The following is a 27,948-nucleotide window of genomic DNA, read 5'->3' as shown; positions in this document are numbered from 1 at the left end:
TTGCGAGAGTTTGTGCCATAATTCATAGATATCATTGCAACAGATTGCAGCTGTCCTGTCATTAAACACACACATAGTCAGCGGGCGGGAAAGAGACGTAAAGAGACAGTTGTGGGAAAAGAGACGGGGATAGGTGTTTCGAAAGAGAAGGAATTGGAGATGGGGCCACAAAGACGTGACAAGTCGTGCCTTCTGGGCCTGCTGATGACGGCCATCAAGTGAGTTTGTCTGGCTCTGATTCTGTCTGCTTTTGTTTGGCCTTGTTCTTTTCCCATGACCCCAGTCCATTTTCCGCCACCCCGTTTTCCAAGTCCCCCCGCTTTTCCGGCCTTCAAGTTTGCGGCCTACAGCTAAATTACTTTGGTGGTCAGTCCATTCGTGCCCTTTGTGGCTGCATTTTTTCACCACTCTCTCAAACACTTTCAAAGTTTGGAGAAAAGCATTTAAGACTCATTAAATCATTCTGCGACTCAACAAATCAGAACTTTATATTCCCAAGTGCCCATTAGACCTAATTTTCAAAAAACTACGAGAAATTCTGTGTGTAATTAGTTATGCAAAAAAAAAATGACTATGATAAAATAATTATATGAAATTAGTAAATTATTTATGTCCCATTATTCGTAATTTCTAAACCAAAACTGGCACTTGTTTAATTGAGGTTCCTTAAGGCTTTAATGAACGAACATATGTAAGCTGTGAAACTGAATGTCTGCAAGGATATTTGCAGCCTAGAGCATTTGCCCCATCGCCCTGACCCATAAATCCAATTGTCTCCTGCCTTCTCAATTTCCCCCCAAACACGTAGACTCCAGTATTTGATTAGTGGTTTTCTTCAGAGGAAACTGTGCCAGAAGTGATTTCTACTAGGAAACTGGGCTTATGATACATAATCAAACCGCAGGGCAGATTTCCATTTCGCTCGATTCTGCGGTCACAAGCTGTCCATATTCATATGTACGTTTTGAATTGCATTGGTTTGAGTTGAGTTTGGTTTGGTTTGGTTTGATTTAGTTTAGTTTAGTTGAGCTTAGTTAATTTCTTTGCGATAAATTCCTGGTTGTTTGCTGATTTGGTTTTAATGCCAAATCCTTTGTGCCAATTAGGGGGCAAATCAATCGTGTTCGCATTCGTTTGTCTTGGCCTCACTTTAATTGGCCGAACTAATTGCATAACTATGAATTTCCAGTTGAATCGTTATGATCGTGCGTAATAGCATTGCCCAAATATTGCCTTCGTTATTTAATAAAAATCTGCGGAATATTTTTACCTAAATGTTGTTCGCCAACATATATGTGCCAGTATATATATGAATATATGTATATGTACAGATGTATGAAAGTTTTTGGTTTGCGCTCTGATGACTCCAGCCTTTTTGGCAGGCCCCAAAAATCTGACGAGCGACAGACGAATGGAGTGGGCGCAAAGTTTGGCATTTGTTTAATTGGAATTTTTGGGGTTTCGAGGAGTGTTCACCTTTTGCGCTGGATGCTCGAGGGCAATTTGGAAAATTAACTTCGAACAACTTGCCTCTAATCAGCACCCATCCACAAAGATATAGACGTAGATGTAGATGTATGCGTAGATATTGGGGTATGGTGTATATGTCTATTGACTTCCTGTGAGCATCCTGTCCACATCCTGTCGGCATCTCAAACCGGCGGCGAATCTGCATTTGATGCTCACAGCTTTCATTGTTTGATTGGCAACCATTTGTGAAATATTCTGCTCCGTTCGATTGCTTTTAATGGCCAAATCATATTTTATGATTATTGACAACCGTTGCCAGTATGCAAATGGGCAGCAAGGAAATGGAAATAAATTTCCACGAAATTTGATTGCCGGCCCATAAAGCGTGACGAGCATCTATATCGAAATTTTCCGCACAAAAAACCATAAAGCCTTAATTTTGAACTGAACTGTATGTGTGTGCAGTCTTTGGTGTCTTTTACTTGGAATTTGCACTTATGATTTCGCCCAACTGGTGCTTAATTATGATTTTTCCAGCTTAATTGGAGTCTGGCTCTTTACTTGCAGCACAAACCGCAAATGGAATGGGGTGGCAAAAATCAATCGGATTGAAAAAAAAAGGCTTCCTGGGGGCCATTGGCGGAGTTGTGCCTACCAAAAATGTTGCGGTTTGCCGGTTGATTGAGTGGCTGATTGAATGCCTGATTGACTCGCAGATCGATCGACTGAATGCCTGGCTGCCACCGAGACGTGCATCATTAAGTGCCACGCCATGCCACGCCCACGTGTTAAGGCCCCAAGCGAAGGCATTTCATTTCGTATTAAGACCCACGCTTTTCACTTAGCCCCATCTTGTCTGGCCCGGGAATTCAGCATCGCAACTCTCAACTCCTTGGCATTATTTTATGGCTACGGTCTGAGTGTTTCTTCGGCGAATTGCATTTCAGCTTGATTTATTTCATTTCATTTCATTTCGCCAATGCAGCCAGTGTCCAGCGGCAGCGAAGGAGGCTAAGGAAAATTGATGGCAGCGAAAGAAATACGGTTAGCAACATAAGTTGGTTATTACTTGCTGCTTAAAGCCAGGACCATTGGCCAGGACTCCAAAACGCAGCCCACTGCAGCACTCAAAGAAAACTCCATCGCATCCTTGCCACATAATTAGCAGCGAAATGTCAAAGAGAAATTGCAGCTGCAGAGGGGCTATTTGTTCTGAAGAAAATGTGGGAAATATTTCCTGAGCAAGGTGGCAAAGAATTGGAAAGGAAACTAGAGACATTTTTATGTTATAAAATTTGAGCTTCAAACCTTATTTATAAAAAAAAGGGAAGATTGACATAATCGACCAGGTGCACCTCTTGCTAACCCAGATTTTTCTAAAGATTCTAAAGTACGCCAGAATAACAAAAAGTTGCCTTTGAAACCGGGCAAAGCTTATAAATGGTCCTTCAGCAGGCAAGCTGCGGAAATGTACTCAACTTGGAAAAGTGTGTTCTTTTCACACCTACCCAGCGAAACGAGCTTCGATATATTTTTCGAGTGTACTCCACTCGTCACTCCGTCCGGGAATCTATCTGTGCGCCAGTGTGTGCCGACTGGTGAGAATTCGCTCAGTTTCGAATAAAATATTGCATTTCCCCAATGCATGACATGGCTTCAGCTTCAGCAGCAGCAGCAGCAGCATCAGCTTTAGCCTCGGTTTCAACTCCACCAACTGGGTACTGGTACTGGTGCTGGTACTGGTACTGGTTGTGTTTCTGGTCCAGGTCCTGTGTCCTGTTCCTACTCCAGCCTTGGATCTCCCGGAGCCTGGCAGGCTCTGCCTTAGACTTTAGCCCCCAGCTGAGGGCCAGATAAGCCAGGCCAAGTCCCCCTTAGTTTGCCGCCATTCCCGGGGCAAACACAGCAGCTCCGCTCCACCCTGGTATCACGCATGAGCTGCGACTGGCGGAAATGGCAGTTTTTCCATTACGACTGCCAGGCCACGCTCTTGGGGGCCTCTTCAACTGGCCGACACTTGGCGGACTCCTCCGGCATTGGGGCCTTTGGCCCGACTGCCTTACTGCCCCCTCTTACGTCTCTGTCTGCGCTCGATTGCCCTGTCTCGCTCGCGTATTACTTAATTTTTATGAAATATGAAATACACAACAGCACCACGACGGCAGCAACAATCTCATTTCGAGCAGCGACAGTTGCACTTGGAAACAATGAGAAGTGCCATCAAATTTAGCTAAAATGCATTCTCAACGGAGCTTAAAATAATAAAACAAGGCACTGGGTACTCGCCTGTGTGGTACCGAACATTGGCTACCCTATAAAAGTTATGGCACAAATAATAAATTTAAATGTTACAACATTTCTTATTTGAAGATTACTTTTCACTTGTATGATTTAAATTGCCAGGTATTTTAGAATGTTTTTTTTTTTTCTCTTATGGTCTTATTGTTATTTCGTATGAACAATTATTTGTACGGAATATGAACTCAAGGAAATGAATATGCCACCGTTGGGCGTTGCTGATACCCATGCGGATTCCAACATTTTAAGGATGCTCTGCGGTCGGAAGCAGCCGCAATTGCCGTAAAAACTATGGATATGCATGTGCTGGCTGTCATTGCAATGCAGTTTATCTTGAGGTGGGAGCGCGAGTGGAAGGATATCAGGATATCACTACAATGATTCGCTTCGTTTGCCTTTCGCCATGCAATCGCTGGCCCAGCATCAGCATCAGCGAAAAACGGAGAACTCCAAGCTAGCGCACTTGCACTTTGGCCCAGTGGCGAACTTGCACTGGCAGAAAACACTAGCGATTTCAAAGAAGTATTGCTATAGGTAACAACAGGACACTTAAATTGACCTACTGTTAGCGAATTATGTATTTTCAGAACGGGTAGATATGATATTAACCTTTGAAATAATTTAAATATCTGTATTTAAATAAAATAAATCATAAATACTTACAAAATGTAAGCTGAATTTGTTCTAAGTGCTGGAGCAGGAGCACCCAAGTCGTTGCTATTGCTTAAATGGCAACACTAAAATGCCACTCAAGGCATTTGGCCCTGCATCTGTGACTGTATGGGTGCAGGACGAGTGTGCTGGTGTGTATGTGTGTGTGTGTGTGTGCGGTGGCAGGGTAAATATGCATTGCGGTTGTTACCAAATTGCATGCAGTTATGGCAAGCGCCTTGCGAAGGATGCGGCCAAAACGCAGACTTTCTTCGCGGGAAGGGCAAACTAGGAGCCAGGATACGAATGCATCTTCCCCTCAGTCGCCTTCGGTTGCCATGGGCGGAGGGGAAGGAAAAGGCGATTGGGGGCCGGTGAAGGACTTCTGCGGTGCGAGGTGCGCTTGAGGATGAATTGCAATGATGAGATTTTCACCGAGTTTTCGCTAAAATCCCATTGGGGAATCTCTGGCAAATTGCAGCTTAGCACATATATTACGAAAAATGGGAATAAGAAAAGTGTGGGCTCGTTATAAAAAGTACATTTAAAGCTAAAACAGTCCGTGTAGAAAAATGTTACATTTCCAGCTCATCACTTAATGTGTGGTTTTTGGAAATAAAATATTTTATAAACAGAATTAGTTCGATTGCAAGCTCGATGTGAAATAAAGTAGCGCACAAAATGACGGAATCATAAAGAATGACCTCAGTTATATATCGCTACCCATTACATTTGTCACTTTAAAGTGCTTCAAACGGAAATGAAGAAATATATAAAATGAACTAATTTCCCCACTCGAAAGCTGTGCGCTTAAATCACCTAAATTAGCCCTCGTAATTTCCCATTTGAATTCACCAAATCTGAGCACCTTTATCAACTCGTAGTGAGACATCTATTATGATGAATTATGGGCATCATCAGGGCGTCATCACCCTCGTTTTTAGCGCAGTAGCGACCCTCGTCTGCTGGGGATTCTCCCGAAAAAAAAGGATAAAAATAAAGGCCAAAGGAGTTGAGAGCGGGCAAAAGAAATTGCATCCTCTTCGCTGATTTCAAGTGTGCACGAGTGAGCGGAAATACTTTTTCTGCTTATCTACATGCTAAAATCTAAGTGGCAACAGAAAATGCTGCGAACACGAAAGAATGAAAAGGAGAGGAAAGTTGGCGGCGGAGGTGCTGGTGGAGTATGCCATGGCCAAAAGCCAGGGAGCAGAACCTGGGGGGCGCCAAAGGATTTAGCTGGAATATGGAAATAAGTTTTATTATATGTGCGAATGTTGCCATCGGTTTCCTTTCGGATACTCTCTATATGGACGCCATTTGGTGGCCAGAATGGGATATTAAAGTGCTGGCCATCTCGCCATCGCCATCGCCATCTTTGCCGCACCGAATGATTTTATCAAATCTGCTGACGCTGAATTGATTCGGTTGGATTCGATTTGATTTGATGTGCGCTGTGTGCAAATTTATGTTTGCCCTGGCTGTCCGAGGTCTAGTGTCCGAGGTCTGGAGTCCGTGGTCTGGTGTCCATGGTCTGGTTATCTGGTTGCCCATGGTATGTGAAAAATCAAGAAGAGGGAAAAAAATCAAAAAAAAAAAAAAGCGCCCAACCCATTTGCCATTGATTCAGTCGCCCATTCGGCTTTATTGATGGCATAATTTGCAACGCGACGAAAATCCTTTGAAGTAGGCTGAAGGTAGCGGCGGTTTGCGGGTTTCTGCCGCCCGCCGTCAGCCACCATTCAACACTCGAGGCGATAATCAGATTGAAGCCCTTCTGCATCTGCCGAGGCACAAGTGTCGCTCACTGTGGGCAGATCACACGATATATCGAGCAGAAGTGATAAGAACCGAAACAAGTTGGCAGTGAAGAAAAAGTTGCAAGTTAATAACTATAAATGACAAAAATATGCACAAATATTCATGGCAGAGTTAGTGCTCATGCTCAAATTGGATTTTGCGTTGGAAATTTCCCCAGTCACCTCTTAAAACTTCAATATGGAGTTTTATGGAACTTTTGCCGGTCGCAACCACAAAGAATACCTTGCAAATTGGGTTCCTATTATGAGGTGGATTCCATGTCCTGGACCCATTGTTTCTCCGTTTCGCGGTTCCATATGCGCAGGGCCTGCAATGTGGTTCAGAATCACCAGGGGTTCCGTGGGGGGGGGGGGGGGGGGGCATTGTGGAAAGTCAACGCACGACGGTGTTTTACAATTTAGCCGGGACATGACTGCATTGTCTTCCGCCGACAGCATCAAAGGCATCTAAAATCCAGCTAAACCCCCAAAAAACAGGCACACTCCTATCGACAACTATGCTCAAAGGGCTCGTATGAGCAATATTGCTCATACGCCGTGTATGCAGCTGAGAAATGATGGGCACAAGTCGACTACATGCACAGCCCTTATATGCATATACAGCTATTTACTTTTTACGATTTTATGCATTAATAAACATATTAGTTGTTATATATATTTTTTTTTTATTCGAATTTAATCCTCCTGAATGAATTCCCCTCGTTAAGCTTTATTGCCATTGAATTGCATAAATCACAGAGCACTACAATGCAGTATGATCAACAATAAACGTTTAAAAAAAACGTGTCATTTAATTGTCATGGACGTGGTGAAAGCCGGCGGTAATTGAATTAATTGAATAATCCACACCTTCTTCGCTTAAATTAAAATTGCAAAAATCAAGTTTGCTTTTTTATTTTTGCACTGCAATGTTGTTGGCCTGTGAAAAGTTCGCGCACTAGTAATTATGACTATTAACGACACGAGTTACACTTGAGGGCTTTCAATCGACCGCTGAAGTTAACCTAGTGGATGGTTAATTTCTGATTATATTACGTAAAACCATATCGCCGCAAAGTTATTTGTTTTGTTTTGCTACGTGCTTTTGTTTTTTATATCTCATAATGAAATTATTTATTGGCTGGCCGAGTTTTGCGATTGGCTTTTTGCGGGGGCATAAAGTTTCCCGTGCTGTCGATATCAATATCGGAAAGCAGCCATCACCCGGTTGTCAAGGGTCCACCACCGGTTGTCCTGGCAAAAGTCATCTCATCACATTTCATTTCATTTCAGTTCGCTTCATTTCTGCTGCTATTTTGCTATCTTCCCCGGGGGTCAAGCCCGCAATGGAGCTTCAATTTGACATCGCCTTCGGTTTGTGGGGTAGCGTATGCCATTCGATGGAGATTCGCTGGTAGGCTAGAGTTCTGGCCAAATTGAATGCCATCGAGCAGTCGGTCGTCCTAAAGTGCCGGCAAGTGGAACGGACAAAAAGAAGTGCTAGGCGTCTTCGATTCCCCGCCAGCGAGTTAATTAAGTGTGTTTGCGTGTCAGTTTGCGTGTGTTTTTGTGCGGTGGCCACATATTTATAGACGCGGTCTGCTGCTTGATTAAACCGACACTCGACTCGCACTGGGTTTTGTGTATTTTGTATTTTCGGATGTTCCTGTTTCCTTACACTCGGAGAAATTCGCAGGCATACCTAAATTGCGGCTTTAGGGGAACCTCTTACTTTGATTATGCAAATATCTAAAGCAAAATCTATTAAAAATTAAATCATAATTTGAAGCATTTGAAAGCATATGTATCGAGAAGAGAAGTAAAATATTACATTACTATTATTAATAATAGACTTCCATCAAGTTGTCTCTTCCAATGCCAAGGCAACTGAACATAAGATGAGTGAAACGGCTCCAGTAACACTGTATTCTTGCTCATTCAACTGACAAATTTCATTTGTATTGATTAGTCAACACGAGTTTATGTGGGTTGGTATTCTTGGGTTACATCGAATCGAATGGGCCTGTATAGCCCACAACCACCTCGGGCTCAGAGTCAAAGTCTATTTTACATTTCAAAGTGTCAGACGCCATTAGAATTGTCGAGATCCGCTCCTTTTGCTGCCAGAGAAGTTGGAGAAAGTGGTGAGCGGAGGGGAGAAAGCGAATAAGGGGCCGCTGCATGTCTATTAAATTCCAGGCAGCCAGACAGTGCGTGAGAAAAGTGCTCGCCCACACCAGCAGCCGGCGCACATTTTCGCATCAGACAAGGCGACAAGATTCCTATCACGCTGCGTGTTATTGTTTTACTAATGTCGTTCGACTTCGCCATTCACTATCCCCGCCCCCCCCCCCCTTCCCATCCTGTATTGGCCATCCCCCCCCCACGAAGTTGGCTTTAATGCACTCGCGACATTTGCATAGCCAACGATTTAAGTTCGCCACACTTTCAATTCGCTAATTAAAATCAAAATCGTGCAGTTTGAGTGCCCCAGTTAGATATGATTGAAAGGGGGGCCAACAAGCTGCTGTTCGGCAACAATTACCATTAATAATTAATGACAATCGGTTGTTGAGTGACATGCGTTACTTCATTGACCTGCTGTGCTAATCTATAGAAATCTATGGAAATTTGTAAGCAACTTGAATGAGTGCATTAACCATCCATTTCCATTGAGAGTTCATAAGTGATTGCAAAAATATGTCGTTTTTAAAGAATTCAACGCTTTGGTCTAAACCGCAGTTATTCAATTGCGCACAATATTTAATCAGCCCTTTTTCAAATATTATTTATTAACAAATATTTAATTACGAGCAAGACTATGCAAATTCTGTGGTCAGGCCACATGAATCATGTCAGCCGTGCTCGTCACTCCTTTCAGTTCGACGACCTCGCGGTTTGCACACCTTTAATTAGGCCCAAAATGTAATCTAAACGCGGTCTAGTTTAATCGACTAATTGTCAGTTATGCCAATTGCCAGTCGTGGAGTCGTTATGGCGGGCGATTTCAGTTCGAGATCCTTGTTGTACCCTCTATATTTGCTGCCAATTCTCATTCCCATTCCGATTTCCGTTTCGATGGCAATGCCAAAGCCAAATCAGATTCAGTTGTCAAACAGTCAGCGCAGTCAATGCAAATTATGTTTACATATGCAAAACGAGTTTGTCATATACTCGTACGCAGGCACTACGCAGGCACCTCGTATATATAATTACACATACGCCCTGTCGGCCAGTGGATGTTAAATCGAGTGTAAGCCCATCGACTTTACACTGTTCCGGTGAATTATTTAACAATCGCGCCCACTTCGCTGAATGGGTTCTTTAAACGAGTGCAAATGATTGTTGAAATATTTGCCGCTGACCCGAAACAAAACAAAAACAAAAAAAAGAAAAAAAAAGGAAAATAAACACATCAGAGCGTCACGGACAGATTTGATTTTACATTACTTTTACGGTTACATGTGCTTTCGTCACACAGCTGTGATCAACGCGAAAATGCTCACTACATATTTCAGTTCAGTTACTATGTTTTAGTAGAATTAATTTAATTTAATTTCATTTTTTTAGAATTTATGGCTTAGTTGCTAAACATGAGAGTTATTAATGAAGTGCTCAAAAATTCCTGTTCATTACACTATACACTGTAGTTTAAGCCATTTCCTTAGCATTCAGGCTGAAAACGAAAACATTTTGGCCCTGTTAAACAATTTGTTATTCTATTTGGGTTTAGATGCATATCGTAAAAAATGCTTTTTACTAATAGTCTCAAATTTACAATTTGCATCCAGGAACTTTTACAATTTTACGCTTGACTGCAACACCATTGAAATTATAAAATGTATTGATGGATAAAAAATATTTTCGTTGGCTTTTTGATAAACATGCAGATGCTGCGCCCTATTATTTCGATCAATATTGTTCGTTTTTGTGTTGCAATTCCTGTGTGAGAGGGTTCGGTTAGCGTGCATCTGAAATGCAGTCGAATATTTTTGGCAACGTATCTAATAGAACCAAAACCAAAAGAGTGGATATACATATGTGTGGAAATAAATTCTTGCTGTCCTGCGGTGGCCACATTTAGGAGACTATTCTAGGGGGTTTTTGAGTGGTGGTATTGGGTGGGTGGTGGTTCAAGCACACATCGAGCGAGACGGAGACAGATATTTCTATATATATATATGATGAGTGAGGCAGAGGGGGAGAGAAAGAGATAGAGAGGGAGAGAGAGAGAGAGAGAGAGAGCGGCAGGCGGGTTTGTTGGTGGGTGGCTTTCTGGCGGTTTCTGGTGGTTTCTGGTGGTTTCTGGTGGTTTCTGGGGATAAGATGGTGGCAGTATTTTATGGAGGGACACGCGCGAGCACAGACTAAAGTTTCATGGTGAGACGAATCGTGGAGGGGCGTAAAAGTTGGCAATACTTACGCGTATTATCTTCTGATCACGTATTATCTTGCGTATGCAATTGACGATGAACGTAATGACCATTCCGCCGAGTATCAGGCCAAACACAATCACGATGATGACCACGTGCTCCGATTGGCCGGCCGCCTCGCTCTGCAAAAAGAATCGGTATGCTGGATTTAATTGCCATTTTAATTACATTATCGAATCAGCAAGCCATTGGCCAAGGCCCAAATCAAAATAATCAGAGTTTAGCTTTCCTTTCGCCACTTAATTGAGAGTTCGTGTACGTTCGGAATGGCCAGCTAATGGCTAATGGAGTGGTAAAGGGACTGTGGTAGATGAAATTAGCCTACAGTTCTGACTTCATTAGGTTGTTTTTCGTAAACTCTAAATATCCGTTTTATTATAAAAGTAGCTTAAATCTATTAAAAGGGATTAATTTACACTAATATACTTTCCCAAACATTCTGACTCCATTTTCATGGAGTTTGTCGGGTATCCATTGGCCGCCTTCAGAGATGGCCATTCTGTCATCATGGAACACCAAATATGGCATATTAAATAAACATAACATGTGCATGCGCTTGATTGAGCACTTGATTGAAGCCGGCCTCCACATGCACAATCATTCGTTTAATATCGTTTGAGCAAATTAGTAACCATAAACCGAAAACAGCCAATTGGGTACCGAAACGAAAAACTACAAATTAGATTCCTGGCCAATGCAAATGGCCACCAATGGGCGTCAGAATCGAAATTATGCACATATGTATGTATAAAATAACGTATAATTATGGAAACGTTTTGGCAAGCCCAAATATCAATTCGCTTTAATTGGTCCAATGTGGTGCGAAAATGAATTGAAGATTTTCAACGCAGATCCATTTTAAATACTTAATGCAATAGTTTATTTAAGAGCGGCGGTTTTAATGGAGTGCTATTCTCGATATTCCGGCTAACAATTTAATAAGAGTTACATTCTGTAACCATTTCAGAACGCTTATTAGATTTTTCGTTTAATTAAATTGGTAAATCATCAGCGAATTAATTTTGAATGTTTATTTTTTGAAGTATTCAATATATTCAAAACCATAATTTGCAATAAATTTGTAAAACTATATAATCTGCAAACAATTTGTAATGCATGTAATTCCAGAGTGCCACAAGTACGGAGTTTTCCACCCACAGCTTTTTTATGTTTGGCCATTTTTATAAGGGACTTACAACCTCATTTGGTGGTAAATAGAAAGTAGCAAGTATAGCAAGTAGCGTGTGGAAAGTGGCAAGTTGAAAGTGGCTTAGATGGCGCTGCATGAATCATTCCCTCTGATGTCGGCGGTGGCGGCTAGCAACTTGATCCCGCTGACTTTATCAAATCTAATGATATAATGCGCTGATGTTCAACTTCTCCGCTGCTTGGGGGGATGTCCTGCAAATAACTGTTATTTACGGCTAACGAACAAGCCCCACAAAAAGCAACAACTATAGCCACAACAACAGCAAGGCCTTCCTGTAACACAAACCTCAAACTTTGCCAAACAAAACTTATTTGACCAACTTTTTGTGTGTGTGTGTGTGTGTGTGTGTTTGTTTGGTGTGTGCTTGTGCTTGTGCCGGTGCAGAAGTGTGTGTGTGTGTACGTGAGTGTTTTTGGGTGTTGCCGTCATCGGCGTGTCGAGCATACTTATAATGAGCGGGCTGGAGGCAGGAGGTGGCATTGGGTCAGGGGTCACGAGGTCAGGGGGTGGGATGCGGGCTTGAACGAGTCAACGGGCTGGCTGGCCTATAATTAGATGCACGTACAAACGGCCCGGAATTGTGTGCGGATGCACTGAGGAAAAAGCATTGCAGATGCTTCCAGATTTTACATGCCAAAATTGTCAAAAGTGAAGTTAAAGGTTGAGAAAAACCCAAATGTGTAGACTTAACTTTCAGCTAACTTGAAAAGAGATTATAAAATGTTCTTAACTAAAAAGTTTTTTTTTTAACTGCTTAGTGATAGGGTATTAAAAATAGCACAAAATCAGTTAAACTCTTTACATCGATTTTCATGGCACACAACTGATTGTCAGTTTGGTTTTCTCTGTATAGGCGTGTCACTTACCGTGCAGCCCTCCTCGTCCCATCGAAATTTACAATTGTCTAGGTTATTACATTTCAAATCCTTTGATATGCAGGTCGCGTCCTCGCAATCGTACTCGTCCTCGGTGCAGGCTGCCAAAAAGAGATGGTGCGACAGTTTGAGAGTTAGAGAAAGTTATAAAAAATTTGGCACAAAATGGCAGTTAAAGTGAGCGGACGAGAGAAGCGGCTAAAATGGGTAAAATGGCTAAAACGCCAATCAAAGCACAAATCGCACAGTGGAATGCGATGACAATTGACGACAATTGAAAGTGCTCTCCACTGGATTTGAGTGTGAAGCGACTGCATAAAAACATATAAATATATTGTCATTCGAAGGACACTCAACAGTCAATTCAATATGGTTTTTATTCACGAAGCACGATGACTGAATAGAGAGTTTTTATTGCTTTCAAAATATTGCCAAGCCGCAGAGATAACTTTTTAAATAAAAAGAAGTTTTGTTTTTACGAAAATTGATATAAATATAATAGCTAATTACACGTTTTACTAAAATATACATGAAATTTGATTATTTGATTCCAAGTGCAAATACTCCATAAATATTCCATTTATATAAGGTAGCAAAGAGCTAGTCTTTAAATTCATTTTAAGCATGCATTAAATTTTATGTTATACGCAATTGAATTGTCAGCTTATGGTGGACCGAATTCAATTCGGCATTAAGTGGAATGCCAATTCAATTTGACTTAAAGCATCGATCAATTGTGAGCTTTAAATTGATGGACTTTCCACAGTGCAGCCATTGAAAGGCGACGATGGGCGAGACCACAAGGCAAATGCACGTAATCTCCGACATAAATCGCTCAACCAACAACAATAATTGCCGATGCTGGCGGTCCAAGTAGATGGCGCACAAGGAGTTGGAGGAGCTAAAGGAGCTGAAGGAGGAGGGGAGGAGGAGCAGCAGGAGCCGAATCAGGAGCAGGAGTGGTTTCTGGAGCAGAAGGAGCTGGTGTCGAAGGTCCTGGACGAGGACTTTGGCTGCCTAAAAGTAAACAATGCTGGCCCGGGGACAAAGGACAATCGTTGAATGACAAAAGAGTGCTTAGCCTTTTGCCTCTGGCAACTGGCGGCAATCACGCAGGACCTCCGCCTCCTGTTTTTTCCTTTAGACATTCAGACAGTCGGACAGACCAAAATACAGACAGACAGTTAGATGGGATATGGTGGCCTGGTGAAGATAGTTGGTTAGACAAACGACTGCTCCTCCATCTCCAGCCCATCTCCCATTCCTTGTGATTCTCCAACTGTCAGCCAAATGAGCAGCTGAAATGGATGGGGGTATGGTTGGTAGCTCGCCGGGATTTGGGGCAAGCTTAGCACCGGATTGCCCCCAGGATTTTTGGGCATTCCTTTGTACTTTGGCGCTCCGGCCATTTGTTGCCAATTCAAGGGATTTGCCAGCGCCATCAAAGGGGGCCCCATCACTTGGAACTGGTTTCGAACTCCTGGATTCGGGGGTTCGTCTTCCGATTCCGATACGGAGTTGTGCGAATTGAACTTACCAGCTCCACGTTCCCGGAACGCCGTGAACAGAATGCCAAATGTCGAGTTAATCGCGGTTTGATCTGCGTAGAAGCGCAAGTGCAGGATATTTGACTCCGCCGTAATACTCTCGCCAGCTGAACCGCAAAAGTTCTTAACCCTGAAATGAAAACATGTATAAAATTGATCAAAAAACGCTTGCTACCCGGTCGAATTGGTTCTGGTAATATAGATGAAACTATCTACAAACAAATTTAATAATTCATTTGGTTAAGTGCAGTATGGGGATGTCACAGAACTGTTTAGTGAACATCATCCCCTTCACTTCCTAAGTGACTTGCCTCTTCATCGAGCTTAAATTGCTATACCATTAGTGTCAATGGTGAAAGTTGTGCAATATCAAAATTAAATTGAATATGTATCGGTGAGCGGTTGGCGTAATTTCATATATGCAACAGATGGGTAGGAGATGGTTAGCTGGTAAAATCATTTATACATACATTGGTCAGATGACTGGATAATTAATAATCGAGTGATTGATATAATCTATTTATTGTTGCAAATGCTATTACTTTGCCAAGGCATTTCTGCCACAATATAAGTCCTTGACGTGCAGTCAACGAGTGAGTATCAGGATTCCTCGGGCCATATATTTGCCATTCGTTAAATATTTGGCCAACGATAGCACACACACACACACACACATAATCGATAAATAAATAATTTATAATATGGCTTAAATGATGACGTTCACTGAATATTGTATTTATGTTCATTTGGTCTGTCTGTATGGCTTCGGGTATTTTCTTTACGATATTTCAACGCATTATGCGCCGACTGGCATTTTGGGGAAAATCTGCTCGTACCACCCGTCGTGTGCGATAAATTGTTGCGAAAAATGAATTTAAATGAAAGCGACAAAGGCATCAAATCAGTGGCTAAAAAAGACAGGGAACACTTTGTCCCCGGCCATGCGGAGCACACACTGAAGAATTTCCCGCCTTCCATTTGGCATTTTCTTCAAACCGAGCTGAAAACGCCAGTCAATCAATTTGAGTGTTGTCCCGAGCAGCGGCAACAAGTGGAAATCTATTGGCGCGTTAAAAGCGGATGTCAATGCGTGTCGAAGATGCCGTGGCGAGTCCTTCAGTCCGTCAATCAGTCATTCAGTCGGTCAGTCAGTCAGTCAGTCAGTCAGTCAGTCATTCAGTAAGTCATCCAGCCAGTCAGTGAGTGAGTGAGTCAGGAGATGGTAAAATACTCGTTGCGACCGGTGCAAAGGGACGAAGGACGAGGAGATTGGTTGTGCGAGTCAAAGGCGACGCCACTTCCGCTCGCGTACAATTTACTTTTGGCCGGTAATAAATTGAAATTTTACCCGGGTCCCCGGCGAGGGCTTTGATCTCACCATTTCGGCAATGCGGAAATTGGTTTGCGGCATTGCGTATACGCCACCGATATTACGTATACGCCACCGACTGCATTCTGCCAGCCAAGCGATGGCAATTTTATCACTGCCGCGCTGAAGTTCAATGAAATGTGATTAAGCGGCACTGTAAAAGGACCTCACCTCAGTGGCATCACCGTCTGCTCCGGGAATATATCCAGGAAGTTGGTTTGACAATCGTTCGGCTTGCTCAGCTTGAAGTCCAGAAACTTGAGAAATATCTATTTAAGTGAATGGGAGAGATAGATATCAATTGCTTTATCTTAAAGTATTTAAAGCCCTATGTATTTCTTATATGAATTTAGATTTATATTCTATAATTTATAATTTCTAGCAAACAAATATTACCTTCCAATTCTCCTTGACCTGAATGCGCCAGATGCAGTCCAGCGCGATCTTATTGCGATTGACCTGCTCCCAGATCTCGGCCGGAACATCCGTGGAGTTGATGAAGCCCTCGAAGCCGCCCTTATCGATGGTGCAGTTGAGATCGGTGCTGGGCGCATCCCGACTCCTGTCCAGATACTCATAGACCGCACTGAATCCGGTGTACTCGATGGTCTCGTCGGAGTGGAAATGAAGCCACAAATACCGCTCCTTCGAGGTGATCTCCGGCGGAAAGTCGGTGCCGCAGAACTTGCCAATCAGCGTAGAGAAACCGTACTGGCCATCTCGTATCTACAAGGATACAGCTAGTTAGTTACAGAGATTTTGGCGTCATTCTCGCCGTCCTAAGCCGAGACTGGCAGTTCGTCTTTGGGGTCTAAACCGCTTTCGCTCGAGCAGCGCATTCAAATCAGGCTTAAGACTTGCAGCACAGAGACAACATTCAATTAAAACTTGTCATTTTTCGGTGAAACAAAAAAAAGGGGGGGCACCTTCAGCAGCAACACAGGCCAAGTAACAGGGAAAAGTCGTAAAGGAAACAAATCGAAAACTTTGCAAGTCCGGCCAAGACCGAGAAAAGCCGAGCAACTAAGCAAGTTTTTGTTTTGCCTCCGTTTTTTTTTTTATACCCCGGCTTCAGCATGCAGCAAAGTTTGTCTTTTTTATGCGCTGACCCTTTTTAAGTTGGTTATGTCGGGTTTTGTTACACGGCAAGAAAATATTTGATATGCCAAAAAATTCTATTATTTCCTTTTTTACGTAGATGTTTCGATACTTTTGCAAAAGTAATAGAGAGATATATAAATAGTTAAAAATGTTTTTATACCTAGAATAGGCATTCTTTAAACGTATCTTAAACGCTGTGTTGCCTCTGTGCATTTTGCCAGCTACTAGTACTTACTTCGAGAAAATCAAATTTGCACCCCTCCTTGGCCTCGATATTAAACGAGTTGCGAAAGTCCAGGCGTATGATTTGTCCCTTTGGCGCTGTAATTAGATGCCGGAGCGAAGGGACAAAGCCAACACGTTAGTCGGCAAATATATACTTTATCATTCCATGGTAGTCATGGCACTTGACCCCACTCCTACCTCGCAACACCCTCCGCCACTTCTACATCCACTTTCACATCCATCCGTTGGCCCAGGTGGATAGATCCCCTCCAAGAGCCCAAGCTTACTTGAAGTCAAATGGCCCCGAGCCGAGAAACTGATTAACAACAGCTCACCTCAGTGCCTAGGACTTTAAGGGGAATTTTATGGCTAGTCTCGTTTGGTCTTGGGTAAACGAAGCTGCGATGCTCTTCAATGCATTGCGGTAGTGTGTTAAACTATTTAACTAATTTGGGTCTTTAATTATTGAAACGACGAGAGATTTTTATATTCCGCAGAGTGCTTTTACATTGTCGTTTAAGCTGTTTTTGCTGAGGCACATATATTGTTATTGTTACACTTGTTGAATTCAATTCAATCATATCAATCAATGCAATCTACGTAAGGAGATTATATCTACAAAAAATCATTTCAGGGCTTACTTAACATCACAACACCAAATTCGTCCCGTAATTTGGTTACCTAACCATTCGGGAGCCAAATAAAAATATTTGTGGAAATTTCCGCATCTCAATGATCCGACCATAACTAGACCCTTTTGACACAAAGTAGGGACAGCATTTAGGGGCATGGGAAAAGTGAGAAGGCAGGACCCAATCTGGTATCTATGGCCAAAATGAAAGCGTCTGGGGACTCATTTAGTGGCCGTATAAAAAGAATAAGGCATCAAGATCACACCCACACTCGTTCACTCGCTCACTCACTCACTCACTCACTCACTCACTCACTCACTCATTCATTCATTCATTCATTCATTCACACTCGTATTGCAAGCCATACATATTCAACCATCGAGTCCTTGGCATGAATCAATGGCAATGGGCTGGCTCTGGCATTTGAAACTACATTTTTCCCCGGCTTTTCTCAAATGGAACCTTTGTGGCCAATGTGGCATAACAACACACGCAAACACACATACAACAGCAATTGCCCGGGTGTTAACACCCACACAAGCATGCACACACAGATTACATAATGGAGATGGACAAGTAATGAAAGTTGGAATCACAGACAGAGGGAACAAAAAAAAAAAGAAGCTTGAAAGGAAATAGAATTGATTGGCCTTGGAAAAAGTAGAAAAAGAGTCCTGGCCAAACGCATGTGGAACTGAAAGCGTATAGTTAACAAATTACAAAGTCCTCAGGCAAACGAGAATTCTGGGACAGCACTTGCTTAACTTCCCATATCCAATTTTAAAAAAGGTAATTACTAAGGGGTAATTACTAAGCCCTACTGTGAAATCTGGCTGCACCAAAAATGGGTCCATCGTAATTACACAATGAATAGCATTTTTGGGCAGATTTTTTGCACACAAATTGCTGGGCACTGAGACCATAAAGTGATTGGTTTTCGGCAACACTGGGTTTTATCTAGCTTTGTACCGATGCAGACCAAATTTTCATTGCGTATACGCAACGTTGGCAACTGATGCCAGCTGGGTATTTCAACTGAAAGAATGGAACAAGCTATAGGGAATAATCGACAGAGTCAATTAAAGTATCATGGTATTGAATGAACGATTAAAATTTGCTTAATAAATAATTAATACATATTTTAATTGATCTTTGTTTTAACATATAACCCGCTAACTCGAGTCAGCTTACTTTCCCTGATTAAGCCCCGCTATATATCAGTTATAATCCTATATTGCGTATACGCCTCAGTGGTTCGCGGCACTGTCAAAAGATTTGTATTATAGTTATAATGCAAAGTGCATGCGAAAATAAGCCCTATAGAAGTCTGTTGTTTTTTTTTTTTTGCAATAATTTTGAACTTTTGGAATCTCCCCGACCGCAATTCTTGCGGCATTTGTTTGCCCTGCGGGACGCCCATCTTGGCCATAAAGAGAGAACCTCAGCTGGCTGCTTTCGTTGGCCCGCTTAGTCCAACATTAACATGAAGTCTTTTCTGGAGGGTCTTGTACATAAGCACACACACACATACACACACTCACACACATTGATATGCAAATAAGCCGATGTACTCGTACTCGAACTCGTAATTCCAAACTCACACACACACACACACACAGATGCACACATATATGTTTGGTTGTATGGACTAAGGACTACATGTGCCACACATATGCTGACATACTCGTAGATACAGATACAGATACTGCGACCGCTGATGCGTGCTTATGGAAAGTCAATCATTCGCTTTCAGGTTTTATCTGTCAGCTCTTGACTTTTGCAGTGACATTATTTTGTCTTAACTGACAAATGATTTGGCCTCCAACCGACTTTAGATAAGCATTCGAGGAGAGTTGACTGAGAGTTTCCCAGCTCTCCCAGCTTTCGAGGCACAGTTTCTGCGGCGGTGAAGGCAGTGAAGCGAGTGCAGCTCAAATATGATGACAACCCATCGTTGCCCGCCCCTTTCCATACCAATTCCCCAATCGAGGCATCGTATTATGGAGCCCAGGGAAATGGAAACTGGGAAGCTGGGAGTTGGGATGTTGGGTAGCTGGTTAGCTGGGTAGCTGGGATATGGCAACTGGTGACTGCCAACTGGTGGCTCTGGGCAACTGGGGTAAATGCGAATGGAATACGGGGAGCCAACGCGCTAACGCTTTTAAATGGGCCACACAAAACGGCCCTGCCATGTGGAATCTGTGTGGAGCATCTTACGCATCAGCGCCATCTAATGCCTCCGGTTTACTGGTTCACTTCGCTCCCCTCCAGCTTTTCCAAATCCCATCCCCCTCTCCCCCTCCCCATCCTTGTCTTACCCAAAACCAAATGACTGACTGACTCACTGGCTCACTGACTGACATCTGGTAATGTCAACAGCAGCAGTGGCTGCCAAGACTTGGCCAAAGACTTTGCAATTATTTGCAGTAGCTCGCTCGTCGCCAAGTGCTTGCCATATAAACTTTTACGAGGCCTGCACTCCACTCCACTCACACGTGAAGAAAAGAGTGTTGGTCCGATTGATTTCGCATTCTAACTAAGCACATTTGTTCAAATATCCCACTTCTCATAGAATAGCTTCATGCCGAATATATAGTTTTGTTGATTTTACAGAAGATGAGTGTATGTTTAGTGCGGTACCCTTTTAGATAAAGGACCTCGTATTTCTCTAAGTGCACACTCACACCCACATTCGCTAAGAAGGAAGCCGACTGCCAATTGGCTTCCATCAAAGTTCGTATTTGTCTTTCCAACTGTGGCATACAGATACAGATACAGATAATGCCACTGATACTGCTCGGATTCTCTGCCAGACTGATTGTTAATTGCTTAGCCGTAGATAAGCCAAGGGATGAAGTTTCAGTTTCAGATCCTGTCATGAATACAACCTGCCAGCAGATATGTGTATCACGAATCGTTCACATACCTGTATAAATGATTCATTGGCATTGACTTTGCTAAATATTCTCTGTAGATACCCATGAATAATAAATAGCCCAGCTTAGATACCTACTAAAGTTGCATAAAGTAATAGTGAATAGTGAATAGCACTCACCTGTTATCACCCGGGTGCAGTTGATGTTCTTCGGATACAAGTTGGGATACTCGGGGCTGTACAGCTCATTCTTGGTGGGATCCCCCTCGACAAAGAGACGACAGCGGTCCACCTGATCCTCTTCTGCCTGCCGCTCGCTGCGTCCTGCTCTTGGCGGTCGGGAAATGGTCAGCGGATGCTGCTCGTCCAACCAATCGACCTGCCCTCCACCCGCCAACTCCTCCCCCTCAGCCACATCCTGCTCCCGAAAGGGACTGGTGAATCTTGGGGCGGGAGGCGGCGTGGCAACGGTGAAATTCGACAGCATTATCAACGATTCGCCAGCTGAAGCCGAACGATTTGCGATTATCTCACTGCCGGCAGAAGCTAGAAGGAAATTAAGGGGAAATGGAAAACACTGAGTATGCACTTTCAAGTGGCTATATTCGTATATATATACATAGATATTTCTATATTTTATATGTGCGCGCTGTCATTTTTGGATGGCAGCATTACATTTTAGTATGATAATAATAATCATGAGCATTAAAATTTATGCGCCCAGCGGACTTGTTGGTGCTCTTTTTTTTTTTGTCTACATAATAATGTGCATAATTTTTCGGGGGTAGTAAAACTAAAAACGAGGAAAAGCACAACAAGAGCGCACAGGTAAGCATACATTTTTTAAAGTGAATATATATGCCGGCATGTTGTAGTTGCATATTTGTTGCATATACGTACACTTTTGTATGTTTGCATGCAGACCTATGAACGCCTTCTCACTTCACTTTTGGGAATATTATATTTTGAATAATATTCTGTTTAGAAAGTTTTATAGAAGAAGAAGAGGTGTTGTGAGTATTCATTACTTGATTTTAACTTGTTTTTAAACGAAACGATCATTAACGCTTTAATTTGTATTGAAACTAGACCGATTTTAACCTTCAACCCAGCAAAAGGATTAAAAAAAACTAGAGAACACCACGGCTTGTAACTGCTAAAAGGCCACACTTTCAAAAGGTATGCAATGCAAATTTTGTATTAAAGCGCCAGCCCGCGACTTTCCCGCGCTTTCACCCTCTAGAATTTTATATATTTTTTTTTCTTGGTTTTTCTGTTTGAGCAACTGTGACTGTAACTGCAGCTGGAACAGTAACTGTAACTGCGATTGTAATGGCAACGGCAACAGTAACTGAAACTGCACATAAACAACAATCGTTAAGCCCATGCAAAGTAGCCCAGAGCACCGCACAAACACATCGCCACAAGTCTTTGTGTGGGTAAGTATCTGTGTGTATGTGCGTGTGTGTGTGTGTGCAGGGCATTGGCATGGCGAACAAGAACCTAGTGTTTCATAACTACGAACTTCAGATGCCCTTGAAATAAGCAATAAATCCCAAAGATTACCGAATGCAATTCTACTTTAAACTTAATATGAGAATTTATTATAATTGCGCTAAGGAACTTACTTGGAATCTGTACACTACGACCTATCGATTCCTTTGTCAATCTCTTGCTGGGCATGCTTTCAATTCAAAGTCAATTAGCTAAACTTTGGTTTATGCCAGTAAATAGAAGGTGGTGTCCCGAAAACCGCAACTGATTGGTAAACGGGCTAAATTATACCAAACAGACACCAAATTCATTAGCGTAAATCAGTGAAGTAAATTCAATTGGCATTCATTTAGTTGGTAGCGATATCACTCATTGAAGATTAATTAACTAATAGTGTGAGCTGCAGTTCAATTGAAATTCGACATTTAAATGGGACAAAGGATATAGGTACATCACCACATTGTGCTCTCATTTACAGCGTTTTTAAATACTTATAAATATTAAAATGTGATTTTAAAAGTTCTCCACATATTCGGCATATATGCCCAGCTATTCAAGTCGAGTTTATGGGTCATAGGGTATTTAGTTCAGTTGTAACAGCAACACAAACACGGTCTGAGCAAACACACATACACTCATACAAGCACTGGAGTACAGAATCACACTACACACACACACACACACACGCACACGCACACACAAACAGAAGTACACAGAGTGAGTGGCAAGGAGACATGGGCACATGTGAAGTGTTTGCCTCACATTACATGGCTGCTAGTGCCTAATGATGTAGCAACAAATTTAATAAACATATTAAGTGTTGATGTTTTTGTAATCGCACAGGGCAACGCCAGATGTTACTCCACTTCTCCATCGCCATCGCACTCAGCGCCATCTATCCCTCGCCCTCTTTCTCTGTTTGCACTGCCTTGCTTTTTTAGACACACACACACAGACACACACACATGCATGGCTATGGCCTCCATTTTGCCGTTAGTCAAAAGCTGCTTATTTCCGTTCTGCCTCTGTTTCTGTTGCTGTTTCTGTTGCTGTTTCCGTTGCTGTTTCAGTTTCAGTCTGTTTGCGCTCCGTGCAACTATTTGTCACATCAATTAAACGGAATAAACATTAAAATTAATTTAAATGCGAATATTAAATGGATTGCCATCTAATGAAGCGTTTAAAGCACACCTCTTGGTACGGCTCTAATTAAAATTGCCATAATTTATGGCTTAGTTGGGGAATTTAAGCTAAGTAATTTTTGCAGCTGTCTCTGTTAAATTGTCATAATTGATTGGTTGGCAATTTTGACTGCATTGCAATCGAGCCTTATTGGCATAGTTTCGCTCGTCTTCTGTCGGTTTTTTGTCTTTGCCACAAGTTTAACTTACCAGCCACAAACTTTTCTGCGAAAACTCTGCTTAGCTAGGGCCCTTTTTAGCCCTCTACTTTGGTGCACAGGAATAAAAGAAGCAAGTTTCGTAGAATACATAAATTCCCTTGCTTAGGGGTGCAGAATATAAGCCAATTTAAATATGTTATAGTAATTAATTAAGGGCTTAATAATTTAGTTGACTTTTCCCTTTTGGGTTTCCAATTAGTAGTAAGCACCTTTAAGCCTATAGAAATGTGTTTTGCTTTAAGTCTTGCGCGATTCTTTGGCTCACATAATTTATAAGAAATTATTTATTTTCAAACAATTTCCACATTTTTTTTCTAGTTCTTCTGCAGCTGCCACAGAGCAAGTTTCTCAGTATGTGTATATCCCCTGCTAAGTCATTGGATCTCAGACTTCATCGCGCTGTTCATTTATATTCATATTTGCATATGTCTGAGTCGCTGCTGCTGTCAGTGAGTCTTGTTGCGAATATATATATATGTGTGTGTGTGTGTGTGTTTGTGTGTATAAAGTATCTGTGCCACGCCTTCCACCCCTGCACCGCCCACCTCGATCCGAGTGCCTTTGGCTTCTTGGATTCCTCGCTACCGTCGTCTCGTATGTATTTTATTCGTCGACGCAGTTATTTGCTTTAATACACTCAATAGACTTAACACATTTTCCACGCCCCCGCCAAACCACTCAGCCCAACCGCCGCCCACTTTTCACCCACTCGGTGTGTGTTTTGTAGTTTTCTGCAATAAATTTTGCATTTTGCTGGCTCTGCCAGAGACAACCAGCCAAAGGAGAAGCTAAAATAAAATAGCGCAAAAACTAAATAATAATTCATTGCAAAGGGCGACTTGTGAATGAGCGGTAACAGTGCCAAAAAAAAAAATCATTTGCTTTCAGATACAAAGGGATTCGAGTACTTAAAATCAATTAATGTGCAGCTTTTGCATATATTTGACAAATAAATGGAAAGGAAAAGTGAAAGAAAGAAAATTGAATTTCTATTAAATTGATGAAAAAGAAGCCTTGCTTTCCATAATCACATTAGATATTTATGCTCATCAGTAATTATTCATCTCTTTTTCGATATGCAGTGCCACTGTGCACCGTGTGTTCATTCTGTTCTGTGACTGTAATTGCAACAGTGACTGCGACTGTGACTCGCTCGGTGACTGTGTATATTTATAGTTTTGTATTGTCTGGCAGCCAACCCAGAAACGACTAAAACTGTCTTTTGAGCGCCATTTAAAAGGGGCGAATGGGCGAATGGGCGGGGCTTTTGGCCAGGATGTCTTCGGCTGGCAGAGAGGAACTGCAGCCAGCAGCTGCAATCGGGCGAAAAGTAAGCGCGTATATAATAATTTACAGTTTGCATTAAAATTTTCGTCTGGCAACTGGGTTCCGTCGACTGGAACGGAGCTCCTTCACAAAGTATATAATTTTCTCATGATTTACTAATTGCTGAATGCTGCCGCTTGTTGCTCGCCTGCAACTTTTACAATTTACAAATTTCTATTGAATAAATTAAACGCTTTCGCAACTGGCGAACTCAACTGACTTCTCGCTAAAGTGCTGTTCCAAATCAATGTAAATACACATCAAATGACCCATTCCACGGCATTTTCAAAAAGGGACTTTGATGTCAATTCATAATTGAGTGGGCAAACATTTAATCATTGATTTCCTATTGAATTTCAGAGCCCTGGGCTAAACGCATGAAGCTTCTCGCGGCTCCAATTTAGATATTAAATAATCTTTTTCAATAAAATACAAATACAATTAAAATTACAAGCTTAACAATTGATTGAGCCGAAAAGCGCATTATTTGTTCGAACTAAAATTAAACTAATACAATAATTTCAATGTAAACACAGGCTTAACAATTGACAAAGCTTAAAAAGCAATTGATTGAGGTAAAATTAAGCCAAAGCAATAATTCATTATGGGTTATTGTATGGACACAAGTAATAATTTAAAATAACAATTCACTTCTTCACCGTTCACTTTATTTATTTAAAAGTATTTGACTTAAAGCCTCTAAATTCGTGGAAATGTTATATTCAACAACTTATTTCAACTTTCTTTTCGTTTAATAAAATAAAGGCAGAAGATCTTAGTCCAAATTCATTGTGATTTCATTGTGAATAAATTTTTGGCTGGTAAGAGTATCGTTATTCTGTGCAAAGTTCTACATGCCACATATTCGCATTCCGCAAGACTTGGGCGTCAAGTGAAAAGTGGGCGAGGCCAAATGGCAATGTGCAACTAGATACTTGCGTCATAATTCGCAATTAACATGGAAAATGAGGCACTTAGCAGATGCGTAGCAAAGAATAGGGAAATTAGTGTACACTGGCAATAAAATGGCGAAAGAAAGGCAACTAAATATTGTGCATTTAATAGAAACAAATATGGTATTTTTGATTACATAAGATGTTCTTTATTATGAACATCATTATGAACTTCTGCACTTCGTGACTATACCAATTTGTAAGTGTTAAATAGAAATACATGCTAAATTAATGATTAATGGATACATTTTGTGGGCTGCATTTGGCGAAAAAGTATCTGTGTGAAGCTGTGCGCCTGTCAGATAAATATGGAACAGCGATAATAATTTATATAAACTTTTCGCACGTATGCCATTAATTGTGAGCCGTAAGCGAAAAACATCGACAACATTATCGAGGGGAAAAAACCAATCGTCGTCGTGCGATGAAGATGGAGTGGATATGGTAACAATAACTAAGACACGCGATGGGATTTTCTTTCCATTCCTATGTATGTATGTATATATGTATGTGTATACTCGTACTTTTGGCAGGATTCCCGTCGTCTGGTGTCCTGCATCTCAAGTTGCTGCTCGTGTTGCAGAATTTCAATTTTTGGGTCTGGCGCAGCACATAAATAAAATCAGTTTTATTATTTTTCGTGGCGCAAACATCGAACGAAGATGGCACGATATGGCTGCCCAGAGGGCGACATATATACTGGAAATATCAGGCGAGGACGGGGGGCGGTTGTAGATTGCCAAAGTGGGCGTGGCAAACGCTGTCGAAGAAGCCACAATGCAACCTGAAGTTGCAATTAGCAATAAAACATGGCAGCCGGGCAACAAAAGATGCACATCTCGTGCTGGCTCTCGAAATTTATGGTACATAATACCCATCCAAATGGGCCCTGCCTGCCACGCCCCTCAGTAAGCTAAGCTCATTACACCTAGAAAAGCCCCAAATTGGCAGGAATCACCTGCAAAGCAGTGGGGGTTCAGTTAATAAAACCTGATATTTCTAATTGGTAGATGGCAGTGTTGCGAAAATGGGTAGCGCAAGTGGAAATAGATGCTCGAAACCATAATCATCAATTATGCATTTATCCGGTGGCAGGGGAAAGGAGGTGAAACCGCCTTCTCCAGCCGCCCACCGCCCACCGCCCACCGCCTACCGCCCACATCCACGCAGCCTGTCATTCTGGCTTATTAATGCATTTTTGGGGCCAGCAGTTTAAAATTAACGGCAGACAATGGTATATTTCGGCAACCAAAAGCCCAGATCATAATCTGCTGGCCATAATGGCGAAAGGATTTTAGTTTCGACTTTAAGTTGCGGCTAAGTTGCATTTTCTTAATGTTGCAAAATGGTTTTATTTAAATTATGTGTAAGAAATTTTTCATACAGAAAATCCGAACTTAAAGCGTTGATTATTGAGAATGAAAACTACATTTTTATACGATGTTATTTATGAATGAAAATAAAAATCCTCATTACATATGTACATTCGCTCGAGCTTCTAATTTTCACCATTCAAAATTCAATAAAAGCTCTTCACAAATATGGTTAAAAAACTGTGTATTTATACAATTCTCCATATAAATATATCAATATGTGTTGATCGTGTCAAAGTGTTTTTATCGTTTTAGTTATTGGCAATTATTTCGCTGGTCCCATTTTTTTTTTTTTTTGTGTTCATTTTCTGTGAATTTTTTACCCATATTTGCTGTCTCTGTTTGCAATTCAACAGTTTTTTTTTTCGTGTTTATCGCGCGCTTTCAAATGATTTTATGCAATTGCTGGGATTTTGTTTCCCCGTTTCCCCGCTGGAATTCGAATGGCATTTGCATGTCACGGAATCATTGGAAACGTCAAATTTGACAAATGCAAACAAAATATCTGCTGCGCTGGCCAACATAATCCTGCTGGAGTCGGCAGGAACCGGAAGTCGGAGACAATAAGTACAAACGCAAACGTCAAACGCAACTAACTAAAGCAGCGACATGCCGCAGATTAATTTGCAACATCCACGGCAACTTGCAGTTCGCTTCCGTTGGATGGGAGGGATTTCAAAATTGTTAAATTGAAATGAAATGCCCGACAATTGGATTGCGACAGGCAAATTGAGAGCAAGTCTCCGGCAAAACCCAACCTGCTCTCCCCACCCTGCTCGCGTCCTTTTCCTCCTCGACGGATCTATGTAGTACGTATACGTAATATCGCAGCGAAACGGGCGTATCTTTGGCAACCTGAAACCCCGAGCCTTGACGTCGTTTTAATTTTGAGTGAGGGCACAGAGATTTAAAATT

General features: G+C 41.8%; 1 protein-coding gene across 2 annotated transcripts in view; it reads right to left on the bottom strand.

Annotated features, from left to right (window-relative positions):
• The window catches only part of Neto (Neuropilin and tolloid-like), an 81,380-nt gene that overhangs the window by 10,411 nt on the left and 43,021 nt on the right, over positions 1 to 27,948 (bottom strand). For both annotated transcript variants that reach the window (NM_001298282.1, NM_167371.2), the window contains exons 4-10: positions 20,666 to 21,031; positions 16,989 to 17,074; positions 16,049 to 16,378; positions 15,824 to 15,921; positions 14,274 to 14,413; positions 12,728 to 12,837; positions 10,642 to 10,773 (exon numbers count right to left, since the gene is read on the bottom strand). In NM_001298282.1, the coding sequence (NP_001285211.1) occupies positions 10,642 to 10,773; positions 12,728 to 12,837; positions 14,274 to 14,413; positions 15,824 to 15,921; positions 16,049 to 16,378; positions 16,989 to 17,074; positions 20,666 to 21,031 (1,262 nt within the window). The remainder of the gene's footprint in view (positions 1 to 10,641; positions 10,774 to 12,727; positions 12,838 to 14,273; positions 14,414 to 15,823; positions 15,922 to 16,048; positions 16,379 to 16,988; positions 17,075 to 20,665; positions 21,032 to 27,948) is intronic.

The sequence above is a fragment of the Drosophila melanogaster genome, chromosome X (genome assembly GCF_000001215.4).
Source record: "Drosophila melanogaster chromosome X".
NCBI lineage: Eukaryota > Metazoa > Arthropoda > Insecta > Diptera > Drosophilidae > Drosophila > Drosophila melanogaster.
The sequence above is the reverse complement of the archived record's forward strand: the minus strand, read 5'-3'. Positions and strand labels throughout refer to the sequence as shown.